Source organism: Acipenser ruthenus, chromosome 2 (genome assembly GCF_902713425.1).
Source record: "Acipenser ruthenus chromosome 2, fAciRut3.2 maternal haplotype, whole genome shotgun sequence".
Taxonomy (NCBI): Eukaryota; Metazoa; Chordata; class Actinopteri; order Acipenseriformes; family Acipenseridae; genus Acipenser; species Acipenser ruthenus.
In genome coordinates this window covers 37,425,191-37,444,762 of record NC_081190.1, presented here as the reverse complement: position 1 = coordinate 37,444,762, position 19,572 = coordinate 37,425,191, and the positions used below count along the sequence as shown (strand labels likewise).

At 39.7% G+C, this 19,572-nt stretch overlaps 1 protein-coding gene across 16 annotated transcripts in view; it reads right to left on the bottom strand.

Annotated features, from left to right (window-relative positions):
* LOC117408684 (E3 ubiquitin-protein ligase NEDD4-like) overlaps window positions 1-19,572 on the bottom strand; it is a 150,670-nt gene that overhangs the window by 67,771 nt on the left and 63,327 nt on the right. For 7 of the 16 annotated variants that reach the window (XM_058995425.1, XM_058995432.1, XM_058995450.1 and 4 more), the window contains exon 1: window positions 15,740-16,987. The exons of 5 other annotated variants lie outside the window; for them this stretch is intronic. In XM_058995425.1, coding sequence (XP_058851408.1) covers window positions 15,740-16,858 — 1,119 coding nt within the window. In that variant the 5' untranslated portion in view covers window positions 16,859-16,987. Of the gene's footprint in view, window positions 1-9,286; window positions 9,434-15,739; window positions 16,989-19,572 lie in introns of those variants that run through there. 4 more of the 16 variants (XM_058995464.1, XM_058995477.1, XM_058995456.1 and 1 more) reach the window with 3 other exon arrangements.

The window sequence follows — 19,572 nt, the reverse complement described above, 5'->3', positions numbered from 1 at the left end:
ATGACTGCTCTACTTGGAACCAGATTGGCAGAGATGATCCATGATGTATATCTTGTAATAGCCAATTAAACCACAGATCATAAGCTATCTACAGTACCTTAAAATATGTGATATTAGCTGTTTCATTAGCAGCAGGCATATTCATAATTAATTTTGTCTTTGGGCTGCTCAGATCTTTTAACCTTATACTATTAGATAGCACTTTTCATAAAAAGAAATAAAAAAAAAACACTCCTTAATTGCTTCACAAATCAATCTATGAGCCCAGCTTGAAGGAGAATTCCAATGGGGACAGTTTACTGGATGGGCTGCTGGTTTAACACATAACAAAAATAACATAAAACAAGATTAAACCCTTTAAACAGTAAAAGAAAAAAAAAATATTTGAAAATAATTCAGATTAGATAATTGAACATGAATATCACATTATATTCTTTAGTTTTAAGTAGCAAATACTCTACTTCTAATAACATTTCAGAAGACTAGAAAAAAAGCCACTCATCGCCCAGCAACATAAACAGTATGGTACAAAAGCAGCATACTGGATTCCATGTTTCTGCAGTAATAGGATTTACTTAAATTTTGTCTGTAAATGCTTTGCCAGTCAACCCTGCCAATGCTCTATTGAGTTTTCGATGAAGCTTTTAACCCACTGTGTCAAAGGGGAACGGGGAAGTTCTGGACCACCAAAGTGTAAAGTATGTTGGCTCACACTGGAGACAGTCTGCTGTAGCGTAGGCCTGTCAACACAATGCAAGTTAAAAATGAGAAACAGCTGGACTGCAGGTCTCTTGGGTGCCTTGTTTATAATTTTCTAGAATTATTATGGTGGGTAAGATAAAGGCATAGTGACTGCCATGATATTTATTTTGGTGCCGGCCAATAACACCAGGTCCCAAGGCACAAAAGAAGTATTGAGGAAACAAAACAGGTTATATCCCATGACGTTTACAGCAACACACTCACATGCTGATATGCTGTAGTTCTAAAACAGGTGTTGGGTTGTTTTCTGTTGACTTTTCAAACTATTTTTTATATTTGGATATGTAGTGGGTTTCCCAACCAAAAGACCAAAGGAAGCATGCTTTTAAAACAACATTTAACTAATGTATATCAGAAAAAACAACAAAACACTCTTGACAAATGCAATAGTTCCACATTTCACTCCATAACAACCACTCTCAGAACCAATATAATAAATGTGGTGTTTTTTTTATCCAGGTTCTCTTTTGATTGTACATTTTGACACTAATGCAACACAATACTGTACTTATTGATACCATACTTCATTTTCAAATGAATAAGGTCAAAAATAACAACCACTGAACATCCATCTGAAAACACACACACACTGAGATTCCACCATTGGCACATACAATACAGTGTACAGTTGGTCTTCAATACAGGTTTGACTGTATTTTGTAAACATAGGCTAAAAGACTGACCTGGTAATGTTGTTTTAAAAAGACTGCTTTACAAAGACAATTAATAAAAGCATAACTGTTGCTATGAATGACAATTTCTGATAGAAGTGCTTTAAGATAGCAAGTAGTACGAACGTACCGGTACTTTCGCTGCTCTCTGGTCCCCTGGGAGTATGAACGTACCGGTACGTTCTGCAACTTTACACTTGAATTACTGAGCCTACAAAACTACTGATCACATAATATTGTAACACTAGGTTCCTGTAACCCCTTGTATTGGTCTCTTGAGCCCTCTGCCAGATATTGACTGAATTACATATAACAAACCCAGTCACAAAAATGTCAACCGTGTTTGTAAACCGGCGAAAATCGTTCAGTGAGAAAGAAGTAGCCTATTAGTTATAATACTGAATTCAGATTCAGATTTAAATTCAAATACATAAAATTCTTCCACTGAATCAGATGTCAGCGAGTGTGTCAGTGGAGACATAAGTGAAGCATATGTACCAAATAACATCAAGTGACAGCGAAGAGGCGGCGCCAAGCTCTGTGTGTTGCTCCATGCTTCAGGAGTATCATACGCTGAAGCATTAGACACTCTCACTCCCTCCGCCCCCACAACCTGTTTACCCAGATATGACTCTCTCTCGCGCCCTTTTTCTTGTTAGGACGTGTTGTTGTGGTTGTTCCACCCCGTTGTTTATTGTTTATTGCTTACATGTTATTTTTTAGTCAAAACCTTTCCCTATGACTAAATAAAAAAAAATATATATATATATATATATATATATATATATATATATATATATATATATATATATTTGTTTTATTTAAAATGATTTGTCTGTATTTCGCCAGTATTCATTACATACATACAAACATATAGCTTTCAGCTTGCTTGTACGTTATACTCGTAATAACCAAGCACCTGCAGAAGACAGAATAAAAAAACTCACTCCCGTAGGACCGGCAGTGCATTTCAGAACTCACTGCTCAAAGGGTTAAGTCATGTTAAATTAGTGGTGAGCAGTTCTGTTAGACAAGTACTCAGGTGATGTAACATGCTGTATGGCACAGGGCCCTATATGATGTACTCTGATTTATTGAAATAATCTTTCAGACTCTTACAGGCTTATTTTGCAATAGTCAGTTCCATGACTAAATAGTAATAAGAATGCTTAACTACACAAGTTGGGCTGGGTTCTGTGAAATATTTAGTTCATAGTGCCGACTTCTGTCACATTTTATAAATCTGCCCTAAGAAAAAAAGTCTTCACCACTGCCTCTGTTGGAGGAAGTGGCTCAGGGGGAAACTGAGATTTCTCTCACAGCCACTTGCCGTTAACTGCCAGCTCAGGATGACTCAACAGAGGAGCAGGTTACACTGCTGTATGTCTAAAGTATTACCCAGCATTATTATCAGCCGGTCAAAAAGCTGACCACTCAAGCACGTGTACGCTCTGTATCAAGTACAATTTCTGTCAGTTAGACTCAAACTGTGTCTGTCAAATTGCTCACTAGTATTTCCATGTCACATCTCAGGACATTCATAAATTACCCGTCAATCTGTCAATAACTGAATTAATAATTTGATAATAGGGAAGGTTCTGTACTCCTAATATCCAGTACCTTTTGAATTTCAATTACAAATATCACAATATCTTAAAATATAATTTCTTATTAGTCCAATTTCTCATTCTCAAGGAGCAACTGGGCATGGGTTTGAGAGTTATCTGTGTGATATTCTTACTAATGTATTTCTTTCATCCACTAGTGTTGCAGTGGGGGCAGGTTAGCGGTTACACAGATGTACCTTGAGATTAGACATTATTCTTAAAGCTCTATTACTTAATGTAACCAGGATGCGTGGACTGGAATAGATAATAATGCAAAGTGAATCTAAACAACAAGAACAATACATTTGTTAATATAATATTTCACACCCCTACAAAGTTGCATTTTAAAATGCAAAATGTAAAATGTATTGGCATATCACTGCATGACTTTCAAATTATACCTAGCTTTATTTGAACACGCAACCTGTTCTGTCTCTGCTACTGTTTATGTGAAGTGATATTTATCTGAACTGCGCAGGATCCCTTTCTTTTTTTAACCTTTATAGAATCCCTTACGGGAGTAACGAGAGATACTCGTTCTGCTTTTTCTGCCAAGATAAAGTCTGGATGTAAATTTCAACACAGGTTGTGCCAACTAGAGATGCTGATGTACACATGATGATGGGTATGGATCCACAGTTAAGCTTAATAATACTATAATACCTATGAAATGCGCTGAACAGCTGTGGGGATGCCTGTGTGTTGCTTGTGACGCAGCTAGATCATTGACAGACTACTTTTTAAATTGTTATTGAAACCGTTTCATAACACTAAAGGATACTAAGTACCATCTTGATTTTTTTTTAACCTAATATCCTATAACAGGTTATGTGTGTTCTCTTATCTATCATTTAATATTGTTCTTTCTGCTTAAAACATTGGTTATCAGCTAACTACAAATGTCCTTTTTCAGTCACTTAAAAAGCCGAAGGTGGTTTTAGAAATGACCATTTGGGGTGTGCGACTGTTATTCTGTCCCCCTACTTATTTTTCAGAAGTGGTTGAAAAAGCACTAGTTAGTAAGCATGATAAATATTGGTCTAAGCAGAAGTAACAACAATGGAGAATTATACAGAACACATGCAATCTGATATTATGCATATAATGTATCCCTTTAACATACACACCCTCCTCAAAAAATGATTAAAATAGCACATTATACAAGTTTAAAGAACATGTAAAACAGGTTACCAACATCATGTACTGTCATGGTTTCATTGAAACAGGCAGGTGGCTCCAGAGATCAATAGCCATCATCAGTTCAACCAGCTTAGTCAGGTGTCACAGAAGTCAACATGAGCTACTCACAGCAGGAGGAATAACTTATAGCAGGTCAGGATAATTCTGGCACTCTCGAGAATGTATGAGAATGTATGACACACCTTCACATATCATCTTCACATATCTCCGGAGCTAATTAAGACTGACTTAGAGGCTGTGGTTATTGTGAGACACAAAACAGTTAATTGGTCAGAGAAAGAGGCTTTAACTCTGACCTATGACTCATGTGCATATTTAGGAACCAGCCCTCGCAAGAGTTTTTCCCTTTTCCCCTCCAGCCAGCTTAAGCTTTTGTACAAACACTTCAGTGTTTACTTTAAACTTGTTGACCAGAGATAACCTGCAACAATTACAGCCCTTATTTTTAAGAGGTGTCCTAATTATGACAGCAGCACAGAAACAACAGCTTTTTAACAGTTTGGTACAATCACTTACAGTAAATACAGAAAACAAGGGCTTTCTGAAAAATAATTTCCCCACTTTACAATGTGTGTGCAATTTCAGAAACCAAATGTGCTTTAATATATTTAAATCCCTGCAGCCATTGGGTTTGAATAAACAATTCCTCTGAATTTGCTTTGCCTTTAAACCTCTCAATACTTGGAATCTTGCCAACTTTTTCTGACTGTGATCCCCCATGTTTTGAATCACATTGTAATTTGAGTAAATGATACAATAAAATAAAGGACTAGCTTTGCTGTGAAACTGTTGTAAAACCAAAAATGCTAAATTAGCAAAAATAGTAGATATTGTCAGTCTCTCGTAAGTTAGTTAAAAACCCAGTGTTGTTTTTATAGAAAATTACAGTAACACAAAATGTTAATTTTAAGTGTGAGGCAGTACAGTATACAGTAAGAAATAATCTCACAGTAGACAACAATGTGACTCCTATGTACAGTAGATGCACAGCAATGTGGTTTTCTATTCAGGAATCCCATTATTACTAAGTTCACTTATCTATTCTTATGGTTATCCCTGGATATTAAGACACCCAGCTATTATCAGTTGTGGATTTAGAGGGCAGTTGTTATTAACATTTAAATAAACACTAAACTATTACGTTAAGTTTGTTTATGTGTCCTTTGGCCTCCACCACCTTGCCCTGAGTCTATAGCTTTTACTGTTTTGCTTTCTCATAATGTTTTCACCCAAAACAGACCAGCCTAAAAGGAACATTCTACACACAGCAACATACTTTTCCACTGCATGGTTGAACCTTGAGATGTAAAAATCAGTGACTCTACTGTGAAACAAAATAGACTGCCAAAAGAAAATCAGCGATGGCTTCTGAATACCACTGGACATAAGATTCCTATTGTAGCCATGGGCTTGATTCATGGGGCAGAACATAGTGCTCCTCCTCCGTTCTGTCCTGCCAGTACTCTCTGCCAATCTCCCTATTTAAACCCAAGGTCATGTCCCTGTTCTCTGTCTTGCGTTTTTTGTTTACGTGTTGCTGAACAGCTGACAAATGCCGCTGACCACTCTACCCTCGACACCGCTGGACGAGTGCCTTCAAAGCTTTTTCGCTCCAAATTCTCAAATGCTGAATCTGAATTCCCGAATGAGCTACACAGCCCTGCAGACTCGGACTTAATCAATTAAATATAAGATTATCAATTTAGATACAAAATGGCTACTCACTCGCCACACTTTTCTTTCTCTTCAGAATCAAATTCTCAAATGGTGACTGCATTTGTCTTCCTGGATGATCCAAACTCTTGCTGTCCACCTAGGCTTCTGAAGCTATTGTTATCCTCTCTGCGCTCTAAACACCTTTGCCCTGACACGCTTTTCCAGCTCTACATTCTTTAAGACTGGCCCAATGACAAGATTCTATAAGCGCTTTGAAAAAGGAATTGCAATCCCAATGGGGAGTGATCTTTTTTTTTCTATTTACTATGTAGTGCCACAGCACCCTCCCGCGCTGTTGATTTTCTCTATTTCTATGTATTGCCACAGCACCCTCCCGCGCTGTTTATTTTCTCTATTTACTATGTACTGCAGCAGTGCCCTCCCCTGCTGTTGACGTGACCTAGCAGCCTGAAATTGCAAGCAAGAATAATAAATTGTCTCCTTTAAAAGCTGCTAGCCGATCCATAAACAGAAATAATAGTTTTGATAAACTGTTTCCATTGTTTCAGGACATGGATACATGCTTTCCTCCCCACACAGCAGCTCACAGAACCAGGCTTGTCAGCGGTCACCCCTCCTCTGCTGTGAGCACTACAGACCTGCCTCAAGCCACTTTCCATTCCCCACCTGCTGTTCTACCAAATCCCTCAGCACCTCTTGATTCTTTCTTGACCTGCACCTACAAATATCCAACGACACCAAGCAACTCAAGTTTCTTCAGTCACCGACTGGCTGAACACGTGTGAAACCAGGATTTCCCGCTTAGAACGCATCTGCCATGACAGCCGCATCTGTCACTCCCACGGCGCCCACCCCTGCAGTCCAGCTGCCAATCTTCACACTCGCTTTGGCTGCTACATCTGGCCCCTCCTCTGCTTTAGTGACACACTCTCTCTCTCCTCAGTTAGTCATAGATATGTATTCATGTTAATAAGGCATTGTGACAACTCATTCAGCCTTTCAACTCCGCCGTGTCAATCCACTTCGTTGGCGCCATTGTCTCTCCCCCTCCAGCACAACGCAGAACCCAGCCACCGGAAGTCCCATCCTCACAACAGAAGCACACTCCATCCAGCATTCCTCTATGCAAGTTGTCTATCCCTCTTGTGCATATATATATATATATAGTTTTTTTTTAATGCGCAGGATAAATCTAAAGCAAAATGACGTGTCTTTTCTACCTCTGTATTCATATTTTTATTAAGTCAGCCCCTCTTCACCGTGGGGAGGGGAAAGAAAAAGAAAACAGATATTCAGCCCCTACATTTGTTTCACCACCGCAAATGGCTCCTTTGATTCTCTATGCATTTATAGTTGGAACCTGCCATCGCGCCATCCACCTGCTCCTCCTATGACACAGGCTGGTCTGCCTTTTCTACCTTATGCAAGCAAAGTCAGATCTCACCATCACCTTTCAACACGACAAACCATCCCTCATCATAGCTTTCACACCCTCGTGGCCCTTGGTTGCAAAAAAAAGCGCCTTATCAGACCTCTCTGCCCCCCACAGTTTTTCCAATCAGCAGCATTCATTTGCTCATTCATTCCATCCAGTTCTCTCTCCACTATATCATAATTTCTGACACTATCCATCCATTAAATCATCTGCCTGGGGATCCTGGTTTATCAAAGCAGGCATTTCAGACCATTCAGTCATGTCTATACACCCTCCCTTACACCATCTCTTTGGAAGAAACAATTCTATTTTGCCACCCATCTAACTTACGACTGCCGCAGCAGCCCCAAGAGCTTCAATTCGCTCCCTCGTCCAATTCTTGCAGACCAACCACACTAGTTCAAAACAGCGCCTTCTTTCGCTCCGGGGACATCTCAATTTCACCATTTGCATCATTCTTCAAGGCAGGACTTCCAGCTTGTGTCTCCTTGCTCTCTCTACCACAATTTAGAAGCCTGGAAAGACATCAGGATTTGGTCTTCCCTCTGCAGCACTGAATCAGCCTTTCTCTGTTCTACGATTACTTTACATACAATACCCCCCTATTCATTCTGTATTTGGCAGCAACCTCAGCATCCAAAAGTAATGCTAACTAGCATTTAATCAAGTGACAAATAGTTATGGCTGTGTATTGTTTCATGGCATTTCACAGTCTAAAACAGGTATTTCAAGATTTTTTACAATTAAACAGAATATGTATTCCTTCCATATAGATGCAGCAGCCAAAGTCAATGTCAACAGGACTTCCACTGCAGTGGAATCTTGTGTTAATTCTTCTCCATGACATATCTTTGCCCAACAGAGTATTGGACCACCAGAGGTTTCCTCCCAACAGCAGGGGTTTTTCCTCCTCTCCACTGAGCGGTGAGATTAGTCCCTAATTCCCCCATCACAAAAAAGCATATGTGTGTATATTAGGGTTGTCAAGTGATTACAAAAATGCATCGTGATTATTATTAGAGAGATTTTTTTTTTTTTTAATCTCAATTAATCTTGGTTTTAATTGCATATTTAACTGATACAATTACTGCATCCATCTCATTTAAGTGTGCTTTATTACTAAAGCTATTATTATTATTATTATTATTATTATTATTATTATTATTATTATTATTCAAAAAACAGCCCTGCCTAAAAATCCTATTTGTTGTTCCCTCTTTTATAGTCTTCAGTCGGTAGCTATCCACTTTGCAACAGCACTGGCTATAGTATGGTACTCAGCTTGACTGCAGCGATGCTGAATTCCTAAAGGAGTACTCTGTTGAAACTGACGGGTTTCATTTGTTGTTGTATTGTTGTTGTCTGTAGAAGAACAACGGCTACAAAGTGTATTTTGAGAAGTGAAAGCATGTTTAGCACGCAGGTGGTACAGCAGACTAGAAGCACTTCTGTGATACTGGAACTCACTTTGACAGTAGATATAAGTAACCCTCTTTTTAGCCAATGAACCGTCAGAAAGTTTTAAAAAAATTAAGTTCCTATTCACAAGTCCTTCAGTTTGAGTGCTTTGCTACATAATGCGGTTCCGTGACTAATTTTATATTCAAACGATGACTGCACTCATTCAGTCCTGGCACTCGAGTGTATTAAAATGGTGCCGCAGGAAATGAATTACAGTATGCTAAGAGGGACAAGACAGAGGACTGCGATTAACATGCGTTCAAAAAAATGAGTCTCAAAAAAACTGTATGCGACTAATTGAAAGCCCTAATGTATATATAATAATTAATCTCAGTTGTTGGGAGCCAGGGGTCCTATTTTGGGGGTAAGTGAAACTCACTTCCCAACCTCAGAGGCCCAGTTGTGCTGGCCTCATCATCTGCAAGCCAAAGGGGAACCCCAGCCATAACTATTTCATTTTCCCATTCTCTCACCTCTAGGTTCCCCTTGGGGGAAGTATCGGTTGCTTCCCATTCTTGGAGCTCGATCGTTTCAGTCTCACCTCCGCGAGGTTGGCTCTCCGTGAGTCAAGGGGAAAACCATGTACTCACAAAGCACTTCTATTCTCAATTCCCGAGGTTCTTCCTCCATGCAGCCCTTGCTACCGTCAAGTGAATAGTAAGTGAAGTCATACAAAATGGCTATACAAAAAGATCACTGCCAGATGCGCTACCAACCAATTAGGACAGGCAGCTTGCCAAAAGAGTAGAACACCAGATGCCTACACTGTTCACTTTGAAACACTTATTATTCCTTGAGAATTTTTTTTTGCCTCACAGTACATATTTCAGCATGTCAACTAATATTACAGTTCCAATATGTAAATAGGAAAGAGGTAGTCACCTTGGAAAATTACTTTGTTTTGCTTGAACATTTAACATAAAATGCTATCACTGAATGAGATCCAGAGTATTTTCGAAGTACTCAGGAGTTTGGTTTCAAATGCTGGGTGAGGGATCGTTTCAATGTGCATATGGGTCAATTACAGCCCACATTCCCATGTTTGGTACGGGTTAGGACCATGGTGTTCTTTAGCAGGGACCAAAAACCTTGCAGTGCCACCTCTCACCTCAAAGAGAAATTCTCTCAAATAACACACATCCTGCACCTCTGAATAAAGCAGTAGCAGCAGCAGCTATTCCAAAGGTCATAAACACTCAGAAGCAGTAGGACTGCAGACGCCCACATGAATGTTTTCTCTCCAGATAAATAAGGCTGTGTCAGCTGCTGCCTGGAGTCCAGCAGGCACACTTGACATCAATCACATATATACAAACCCGCTTCTTTACTGGAAGAGTCTACAAGAGTTCTGTCAAAAAAGTCTACATTTAACATTTTCCTATGTGTTTCCAGACATAAGAAACAGATGCTCCTCAATAAACACACTTTAAATGAGAGGCTAATGGAACATGACATATTTTTCAGGATGTCATTAAACCCGGATCTTTCTGAATATTATGAAAAGTTCAGGCAGTGATAATAATGCAGTCACCTGATCTCATTCCCTTTTCGCTGATTATATGCTCCTGTTTTCTATTTATTAAAACTGGAATTGACAACCACAGATGTGCTGGCCAAATATAAATGTAACTTTCAAATGCCAAATCTGACTTGCAGATGAGTTCCCAAGTTACAGCAGCTATTTGAATTCACAGACTGATTGTCTTACAGCACAATGAGACTTGAAAGCTTCCAAAACTATCATAATATCGGCTCAACTAGTAAAAACAAAGACTATTTTGAGCGCAAACAGCTATAGTTAAAAATGGAATGTCTTTTAATAATCGTGTGTATATTCTTTCGAAAAAAATAAATAAATAAAGCATTTATAATATATAGCATGAACACGGTCAGTAGGTTGTAACAGATACTATCATTTTCTGAAGAGGACTTTTTGTCATATAAAGATATATTGTAAACATTGACCTGCTTTTGTGAGACTGGCAGTGATTGAAACATACAATCTCAGATGGTTCACTCAATAACCACACATACACACCATTTGAACGAGTCTGCTTTTGGGTTCATTTCCCACTGTACATAACTTTTTTTGAGACACCCCACTGTTACTCCCTATTTTAATAATCGGTGTACCAGTCAATCCAATTATATGCACATTACTAAGGTATTTATACCAAAGGATGAAAAGATTATATTAGAACTGAACCATGTTACTAAAACTTAAGAGTCCTCATTTAAAAAAATAAAAAAAACAACTCTGTACTTTCTGTTCAATTCCAACCCAGGTCTCTTTCATCTGATCTAGCATGACTGCCAAGCACCACTATGGCTCGGACAATGCAAAAATGGATAAAATAACCATCGATAGTTGAAAAAAAAAAATGCATCTATCAGTTCAATAGGACTGTTTTGTATTAGGACCGGCAAAATTTAAATCTACACTCTTATTCCTTGCCTTTCCTTTGGTTCCTTTAAATAATAATAATAAAAAATCCTCCCCTCTCACTACGCAGCACGTACGTTTTCAGAGTAATAAGTGTGACAAAAAAAACAAGAGACTAGGAGGTAGGCCGCATTTCAGGATCAGATTTTGCTAGTTAAATTGCCGATTTAATTTAATTTTAAATAATGCCGTCCGACGTGTTTTTTTTACAAAAGAACAAAATGGAAAGGTAAAATGTGCTGTTTGTGGAGTTTTAATGAGCTTCTGTGGCAATACCATCAACCTGCGGGATCATTTAGTGAGACAGGACCCGACAAAATACGACAGTGGGAACACACGGAAAAAACAAAAGGAAGCAACACCTTCAGTGACAGCTTATTTTGGAAAGAAAGTTGATCCAAAAAGCATCAGAGCAAAATAAATAACATGCCTGAGAGTGGATGTTGCCACACAAGATATCAGACCTGTTAGTATAATAGAGGGAGATGCGTTTAAAAAAAACTGATTGTGAATCTTGCTCCGGGCTATGAAATGCCCTGTTGAAAGACGATCTCCAAATTCATTACTCTGGATCACGAACATGCAAAGGAAAAACTTAGACAGGATTTAAGTCAGGAGTGTAATTCAATGTCCATCACTACCGATGTATAGACAAGCATGGCACAAGAAGCGTTTTTAACAGTCACCTGCCATTACATTAAGCAAAACTGGGAACTCGAGTCAAAAGTATTAGCGACATGAAAATTTCATGAGAGACACACAGCTGTGAATTTAGCAGAAGCGATCAATCAGATACAGAGTTTGAAGTGGCTACAAAAGTAATAGCCGGTTCATGACAACGCGCCCAACGTGTGCAGAGCAATGTCTTTGTTTTCTGCAAGCAAGCATGCTGTGTTACTTTTTGGTAGCGTGGCAAGTGTGAGCTGTGCAGGGCACAATACAAATCTCTGCATTCAGAAAAGCTTGGAGGATGTACGACAAGTCCACACGTTAGTGGCAGCAGCAAGGAGACTGGTTGCACATTTTAAAAAGAGTGAGATGGCAACAAGCACTTTAAATAGGAAACAAACAGAAATGCTGAACACAGAAAAAGCACCACTTAAGTTAACAAATGATGTACAAACAAGGTGTAACATGGTTTATTATATCTTTGAACGCCTTCTTGAATTAAAATACCAGTTATTGCTGTTTTGTCAAACCCAGACTTGACCAAAAAGTCTGACGCAGCTACTTTAGATCTCACGACTGAGAAGTGGAAGCTAATGGCTGAGATACTACCTCTACTACAGCCATTCGAACTGACTACAATACTTTTGAGTGCAGAGAAAACGGGTAGTTCTTTGCACCCATTTGCAACAGGGATAAAACACAGACTGACTTAAGTTCCTGATGAAGGGGAGACACCGTCTTCTTCAAATTCAACTGATTTGCTAATTCCAGTTACACAGCGTTTGAGAGATAAGCTAGTGCGTAATGTGTCTCAGCGATTTTGTTTACATCAGCTGAATGACCCAAGTAATGAGGTTATGCCACCGCTTTTTGTGTCATTACTTGACCCCACAATTTCGACATCTGGATTTCCTATCCTAACAGGCCAAAGCCCGTGTGTCTGAAGCACTGTCTTCCAAACTAGTGAGGCGAGTTGAGGATAACCTCGAAAACTGTGCCTGTACAAGTGAGTGCAGTACAGAGGACTGAAAACAAAGACTGAACAAGCAATGGAATTGTTACCTCGTGGACGACAACAAACACACATTACTTCCAAGGAAACCTTAATCCAACAAGAGATGATGATTTATGCTTCTGAAACTCCATTAAACATCAGCAAAGATCCCCTGATATGGTGGAAAAATAGCCAGACACGCTTTCTCAACCTACCTACTTACCATGCTTTGGCAAAGAGCATGTTAAGTATCCCTGCAACATTGGTCCCGAGCGAGCGAGTGTTCAGCAAAGCAGGGATGCTTGTGAAAAAACTCTGTTCTTTGAAACCGAAGAATGTGGATACCATAATATTTCTGAATAAAAACAGAAAATAAGTTCTGGAGAGAGCACAGACTTTGTTACATTGGACTTGTAAATAGTTATTCTTGTGTTCCCCGTTGGAGTTTTTTTTTTCTTTTTCTCTAATCCAGTTGCTGTCAAGACATCTTAAGGTAAAATAATACTATTTGTAATGTTTTATTAACTTTTTGTGGGGAACTTCGCTGACAGTGTGAATAGACATAAATAATTAGAAATGTGTAGTTTTAAGTTCAACTGGAGAAATGTTTACTTTCATGATTAGATTTGATGAAAATATATGTACTTATTATTTACACGTTTCTTTTGCGTTATGAAAAAACGATGCATCAGGTCTTTATGAAAACGATGCATCGATTGTTAAAAAACACTGTCGTCCCAGCCCTAATCCCCACATGACCGAAGTTGGAGTTGAGTTTTTACATAAGAACATAAGAAAGTTTACAAACGAGAGGAGGCCATTCAGCCCATCTTGCTCGTTTGGTTGTTAGTAGCTTATTGATCCCAGAATCTCATCAAGCAGCTTCTTGAAGGATCCCAGGGTGTCAGCTTCAACAACATTACTGGGGAGTTGGTTCCAGACCCTCACAATTCTCTGTGTAAAAAAAGTGCCTCCTATTTTCTGTTCTGAATGCCTCTTTATCTAATATCCATTTGTGAACCCTGGTCCTTGTTTCTTTTTTCAGGTCAAAGAAGTCCCCTGGGTAGACATTGTCTATCCCTTTTAGGATTTTGAATGTTTGAATCAGATCGCCGCGTAGTCTTCTTTGTTCAAGACTGAATAGATTCAATTCTTTTAGCCTGTCTGCATAGGACATGCCTTTTAAACCCGGGATAATTCTGGTTGCTCTTCTTTGCACTCTTTCTAGAGCAGCAATATCCTTTTTGTAACGAGGTGACCAGAACTGAACACAATATTCTAGGTGAGGTCTTACTAATGCATTATAAAGTTTTAACATTACTTCCCTTGATTTAAATTCAGCACTTCTCACAATATATCCGAGCATCTTGTTGCCCTTTTTTATAGCTTCCCCACATTGTCTAGATGAAGACATTTCTGAGTCAACATAAACTCCTAGGTCTTTTTCATAGTTCTCTTCTTCAATTTCAGTATCTCTCATATGATATTTATAATGCACATTTTTATTTCCTGCATGCAATACTTTACACTTTTCTCTATTAAATTTCATTTGCCATGTGGCTGCCCAGTTCTGAATGCTGTCTAGATCATTTTGAATGACCTTTGCTGCTGCAGCAGTGTTTGCCACTCCTCCTATTTTTGTGTCGTCTGCAAATTTAACGAGTTTGCTTACTATACCAGAATCTAAATCATTAATGTAGATTAGGAATAGCAGAGGACCTAATACTGATCCCTGTGGTACACCACTGGTTACCTCGCTCCATTTTGAGGTTTCTCCTCTAATCAGTACTTTCTGTTTTCTACCTGTTAACCACTGTCTGTGTGACCTTTAAGATTCTATGTAATAATGACTTTTCCAAGCTTCACTACTGGTATTAAGTTCAAAAGATGCACAGTCATCACATGGTCACATCATACTTTGCAGCTGTCTCAGTATACTACAGTACATTTGAATCACACAAAGACAGACAAAAGGGGGGGGGGGGGGGGGGGGGTATTCAAACAGGGACCAAAGGCAAAGCTCCCTTCCAGTGATCCTGTTTTCACAGCTGAGCATATTTTACTATATAGTATATTTATATTCAGCAAAGTCTCGTTTGAATTCCCCAAGTGGCCAGTATTCAGTTATTATGCCGTGCAACCCTTCCTTTAAAAAGCTTGTCAGTGTTACCCACAATAGCAACCACACATGCAGCTAGAAAAACCAAACAGCCAGACTAGCAAATATAGCTGCAGGACTGTTCAGAAAGGCACATGTGCTTGTGCTGGACTGAAATGTGTTTAAGTGTAAGAAAATCTGAATCAAACCCAAATATAAATATTAGCAACAATTACTTAGATCAAACGGCTACAAACAGTACTGTTATGAATAAACTTCAATGAAAGCAACTGTTTGAAGGGGTCTCACAAAATATATAACATATATGATTAACATCTACAGATCTAATGAAACAAACATAAAAGCTCTTCAACAGAGGAGGCTACAGTGAATTTGTGTTCAATGTCAGCTTTCATGAGTTTATATGGATAAAGTGTGTTGCAATTTAAATCTGGACTTGGAAACATATCTAATTCATTTTGTTGTTGTTTATTTACTTTGATCTAGTTTGATAAGCACTTGATTTTAATATTATATTACTATGCTTAATCATTAACCAATTAAAGTCTATACCATGTATACCATACTATAAGGCTATGTGTCCTTTAAAAAAAAATAGAAATGCAGAAAAATGTATACAGTATGATCTTTTTTTAAACTAATAATAATAATAATAATAATTATAATAATAATAATAACAAACAACTCATTAATTGGCTTACCTGAGGGCTGATTCTGGCATGTATAGTTCCACCATTTATATCCTGTGGAGAAGCTTTATTTTGCTCTTCCGAGCCCCGTGAAAAAGAAATCCTGAACTGGGGCTGCCTCTTGTTTTGCTCCTGTCTAATTTTGAAGGTACAGCCTTGTGTTTGTGCAGAGGCTCCTTCCTCTGAGCTAGTACTTAGACTTTCTGAATTCGGATTGTTGCTGTTTATCTCTTGCCCATTTACAGTGGCATTTCCAGGAACATGGCGTGGCGTCTCGCTCCGCGGCTGGATTGGATATGAAGTGCTCCTATCCAGCCTTAGTCTGGGGTATCTTACCACCCTCTCTCCCTTTGTGCCAGTGAAGCCCAGGTTCCCAGACTCCTCTTGTGGCACCTCAGGTATCCCAGGTTGATTCTGCTGGAGCTGCACAACAAAACAACGCTTTCCAGTGTCACCACTGGAGTCCGGTTGCAGAGACCAGCGTTGTGAGGCCTGATTCTCTGGGCCATAGGGTTGAATCCGAAACTGATGGATGTCTGAACTCCCCAAGGAGTTTCTGTGAATGCGAACCCCTCCGATGTTTATTCCGGGCCGGCCCCCATTTGTCACCTCTGGAGTTGTGCGGCCAGTTTGGCGGTCTGAAGGCACCACACAAAAAATCCTGTGGTTCTGTGATTCATGCTCGCTAGCTAGTTGTGCAGTGCCCATAGGTAGATTCCTAGGCAAAGCATCTTTGTTCTGAGCGATGCCTGAAGGCCAGGAGTATTTTCTTGTAGGCTCCTCGTAGGCTGGTGCTGGGCCCAGAAAGGTCTCTTGAGGAGAATCCGAGGTCTCTCCATCTTCCCCACTGCCAGCATTGCGCTGCAGGGAGATCTGCATGGAGGAACTCCTTGTGGGCCGAGGCTCAACCTGGTTCAGGAGCTGGGGGATGAACATTGAGGAGCTGCGCTTCAGGGATGCTTCATCCAACAGGGGAGGCCCTGGATCAGAAAAAGAGGGAGGGACACTCCTCCTGGGCAGAGTGTGGAATGTCATGGCATAGTCGTCTTCCGGTGCTCCGGCCAATCCTTCCATCTCGGGGGCTGTGTTGCTGCGCCCAGAGCCGAAGTAGAGCCGCAGACGGTGGGCCATGTCAGCCTCTCAATGAACAGCAAGTTCAGCAGAGAAGCAGACACCACAACAGGAGAGGCTCTGCCCACAGTTTAAAAAAACTAAGCTGCAAACTCTAAGGAAAAAGTGTCCCATCTGCCAAACTGTTAGCGCTGCAGACCGATAGTGACAGATAGCAGAAATAGCCCTAGTGACAAGCAGCATTCCAGGCATGATTGGATAAGGGCACTCGTCACTGCTACACACTGTAACATGGGGTAGGGTGGCTGCAGTCATGTGACCCATTTCCCCTCGCCAATACTAGCTAGTACATATCTCTTTTTAAACAGCAACAGCCTGAAACAGCACCTTCCCAGCTGCTCCTTATCCATCAGAAAGGAGCGGGCCCCAGCAGGAGAACTCTCACAGCTGACTCAGGCAGCACACACTCACAGCAATAAATCTCAAACCACATCCTACAAGACAGGGACCTTGCTAGAGTTTTCTGGTTAGCAGAGTATGAGAAAAAGTAAAAAAAAGACAAAGAAAAGTTATCCAGATTCAGACAGCAATAGTGTAATTCACTTTAAGGACTATTATTTATTAAGCCTAAAAGAGCCATTCAGATAAAAATACAATGTGTGTTCAAAACCTTGCAGTACTATATGTTCAGTAATATAACCCAGCTTAAAATACAAACCACAATGCCTAAACAAAAGTCTCCAATGACAGTTTTATATCCCAACTGAAAGCCAAGGAAGTCATGGGACTGGGATTGTGAAATGTCATAAGAGGGTAAAACCACTTTGTGTTGTGTACATCAGGAACTGTTCCAGTTTTACAAAAAACAGCATAGCCAGCCAGGTTATATCTGCTGTTGCAAGAGGTTCTTGGCTGAGCTGATATATAGAATCTGATAACCAACAGATTTAATAGGATAATGTAATCTGAATTCAATTTTCAATGCTATCACTCCACAGGTTTGAGACTACCACAGTAAATACCTCTGAGAACAACACAGCTTCTTATCTTCCACATTGCTACAGATAGGAGACTGACACGTTTGTCTGTCGAATGAATTACTGACACTAACGATCTCCAGAGGCTGGTCTAAGACTGCCAAGGGGTTGTACAGCAGCTTTGACAAATGTACAGCATGTACAATGTAACACCTCCTTAGTATAAACAAGCAAACTTAAACCGTCAATGCGTTTTACGTAAGCACTCTTGATGTGCCAGGGGAGGACAAAATAAACGTCAAAGCGAATGTCACAGTAAACAGAAGCATTTAAAAACAGGGAGGATGTAAATACTTTCCAATCATATTCTTAACAAATGTATGGCCAAAGACAAGGCTTTTTCATGCACCTCTATTAATGTTACTGGTACACTGATGATAAAGTGGTCAGCCCTCTAGAAATCTTGTACCCAAATTCCTTTGATCAACACTTTATAGGTGGATAGGTGAATATTCATGGATAGAACCACTACAGTTGAAAAATATAAAATCATATATACTGTACCATTTGATGGAATCTGCACCCTAATATCACTATATTTGAGACCTTACTTTTTTTGCAAGTTTTCTCTTTACTTAGAAACAGGAGTGCTTATTCTCAGTCAACACTATAAGCACACTCTTTTGCTTCTGAGAGCATTGAGGGACTGTGACAGAGAATGATTCTTGGTGATAAATCTCTCTCCCGACCTTTGAGGGTGTTGTATAAAGGGAACAGAGTGCCCTGTACTGGATGGCCTGACAATTCAATCCCAGGTAGAAAGGGAGTACAGCTGCGGTACATTAAGTCATCACCCCAGTGGGAAAGCGATGTGGTAACCGCGAATTGGAGGAGAAACAGCTGCACACTAACCAAGGGGGCGTGACTGAAGGTACAAATAGGGCACGTGGCTAGGTGATCTGTTCCTTTGTTTATGGTTAAGAGAACCGCTGAAGGATGAGTGTAAAATAACCATGAGTGCTTTGTTTGTTTGTATCGTCTAATTGTACTGCTTGTTATTTATTAGACGGCGAACACGATCTGGAGCTGTCGCTTAAGGCCAGCACAAACCCGGACAACACTGCACCATTGTTCACGGATTCAAATTGAATTTCACCACAAGCACTACAGCACTCACTTGGGACTTGGGACCGTGTCTGTGTTTTGTGTGTGTATTTAACTGTGTCTCTTATTTTGGGACTGCAACCCGTTGTTTATTTAATTGTGCAATGCACATCGCTGTGTACTGCCAGCCCACCATTTCTTTACTGTTGTCATCAGACTTTGGATTATAAATAAATCACCATTTCACCAGAACTTTGTTATTTGTCACTGTCTTGAGCACTGCATCACCTCTACACCTGCGCACTGCAAACCACTTTGCCACAGGGACTTATAAACAGTCTTCAAATGTAATTTTCACAAGCACATTTCTTGACAGACCCATGTTAAAAATGTGAAGCCAAAGGCATTGTATCTTGGGTTACATTTTGTACTTGTTTGTTTCCTGGAGTACAAGACACACAATCTTGGGAATTTTCTAAAACGTATTTTACAGAGAAATAGAACTGCCATGACTTACAAACAGTGAATATGTCCTTCCAAAATAATCTAAACTGGGCTCACCCAGCTTTCATGGGACAGCATTGTTTTTCATACATAAAAATATATTTTAGAATGGCTCAACACCAAAGTCTAAAACTCAGTATTTAATCTACATTCAGGGGTTATACTGTACAGCACTTATTCTATTCAGAT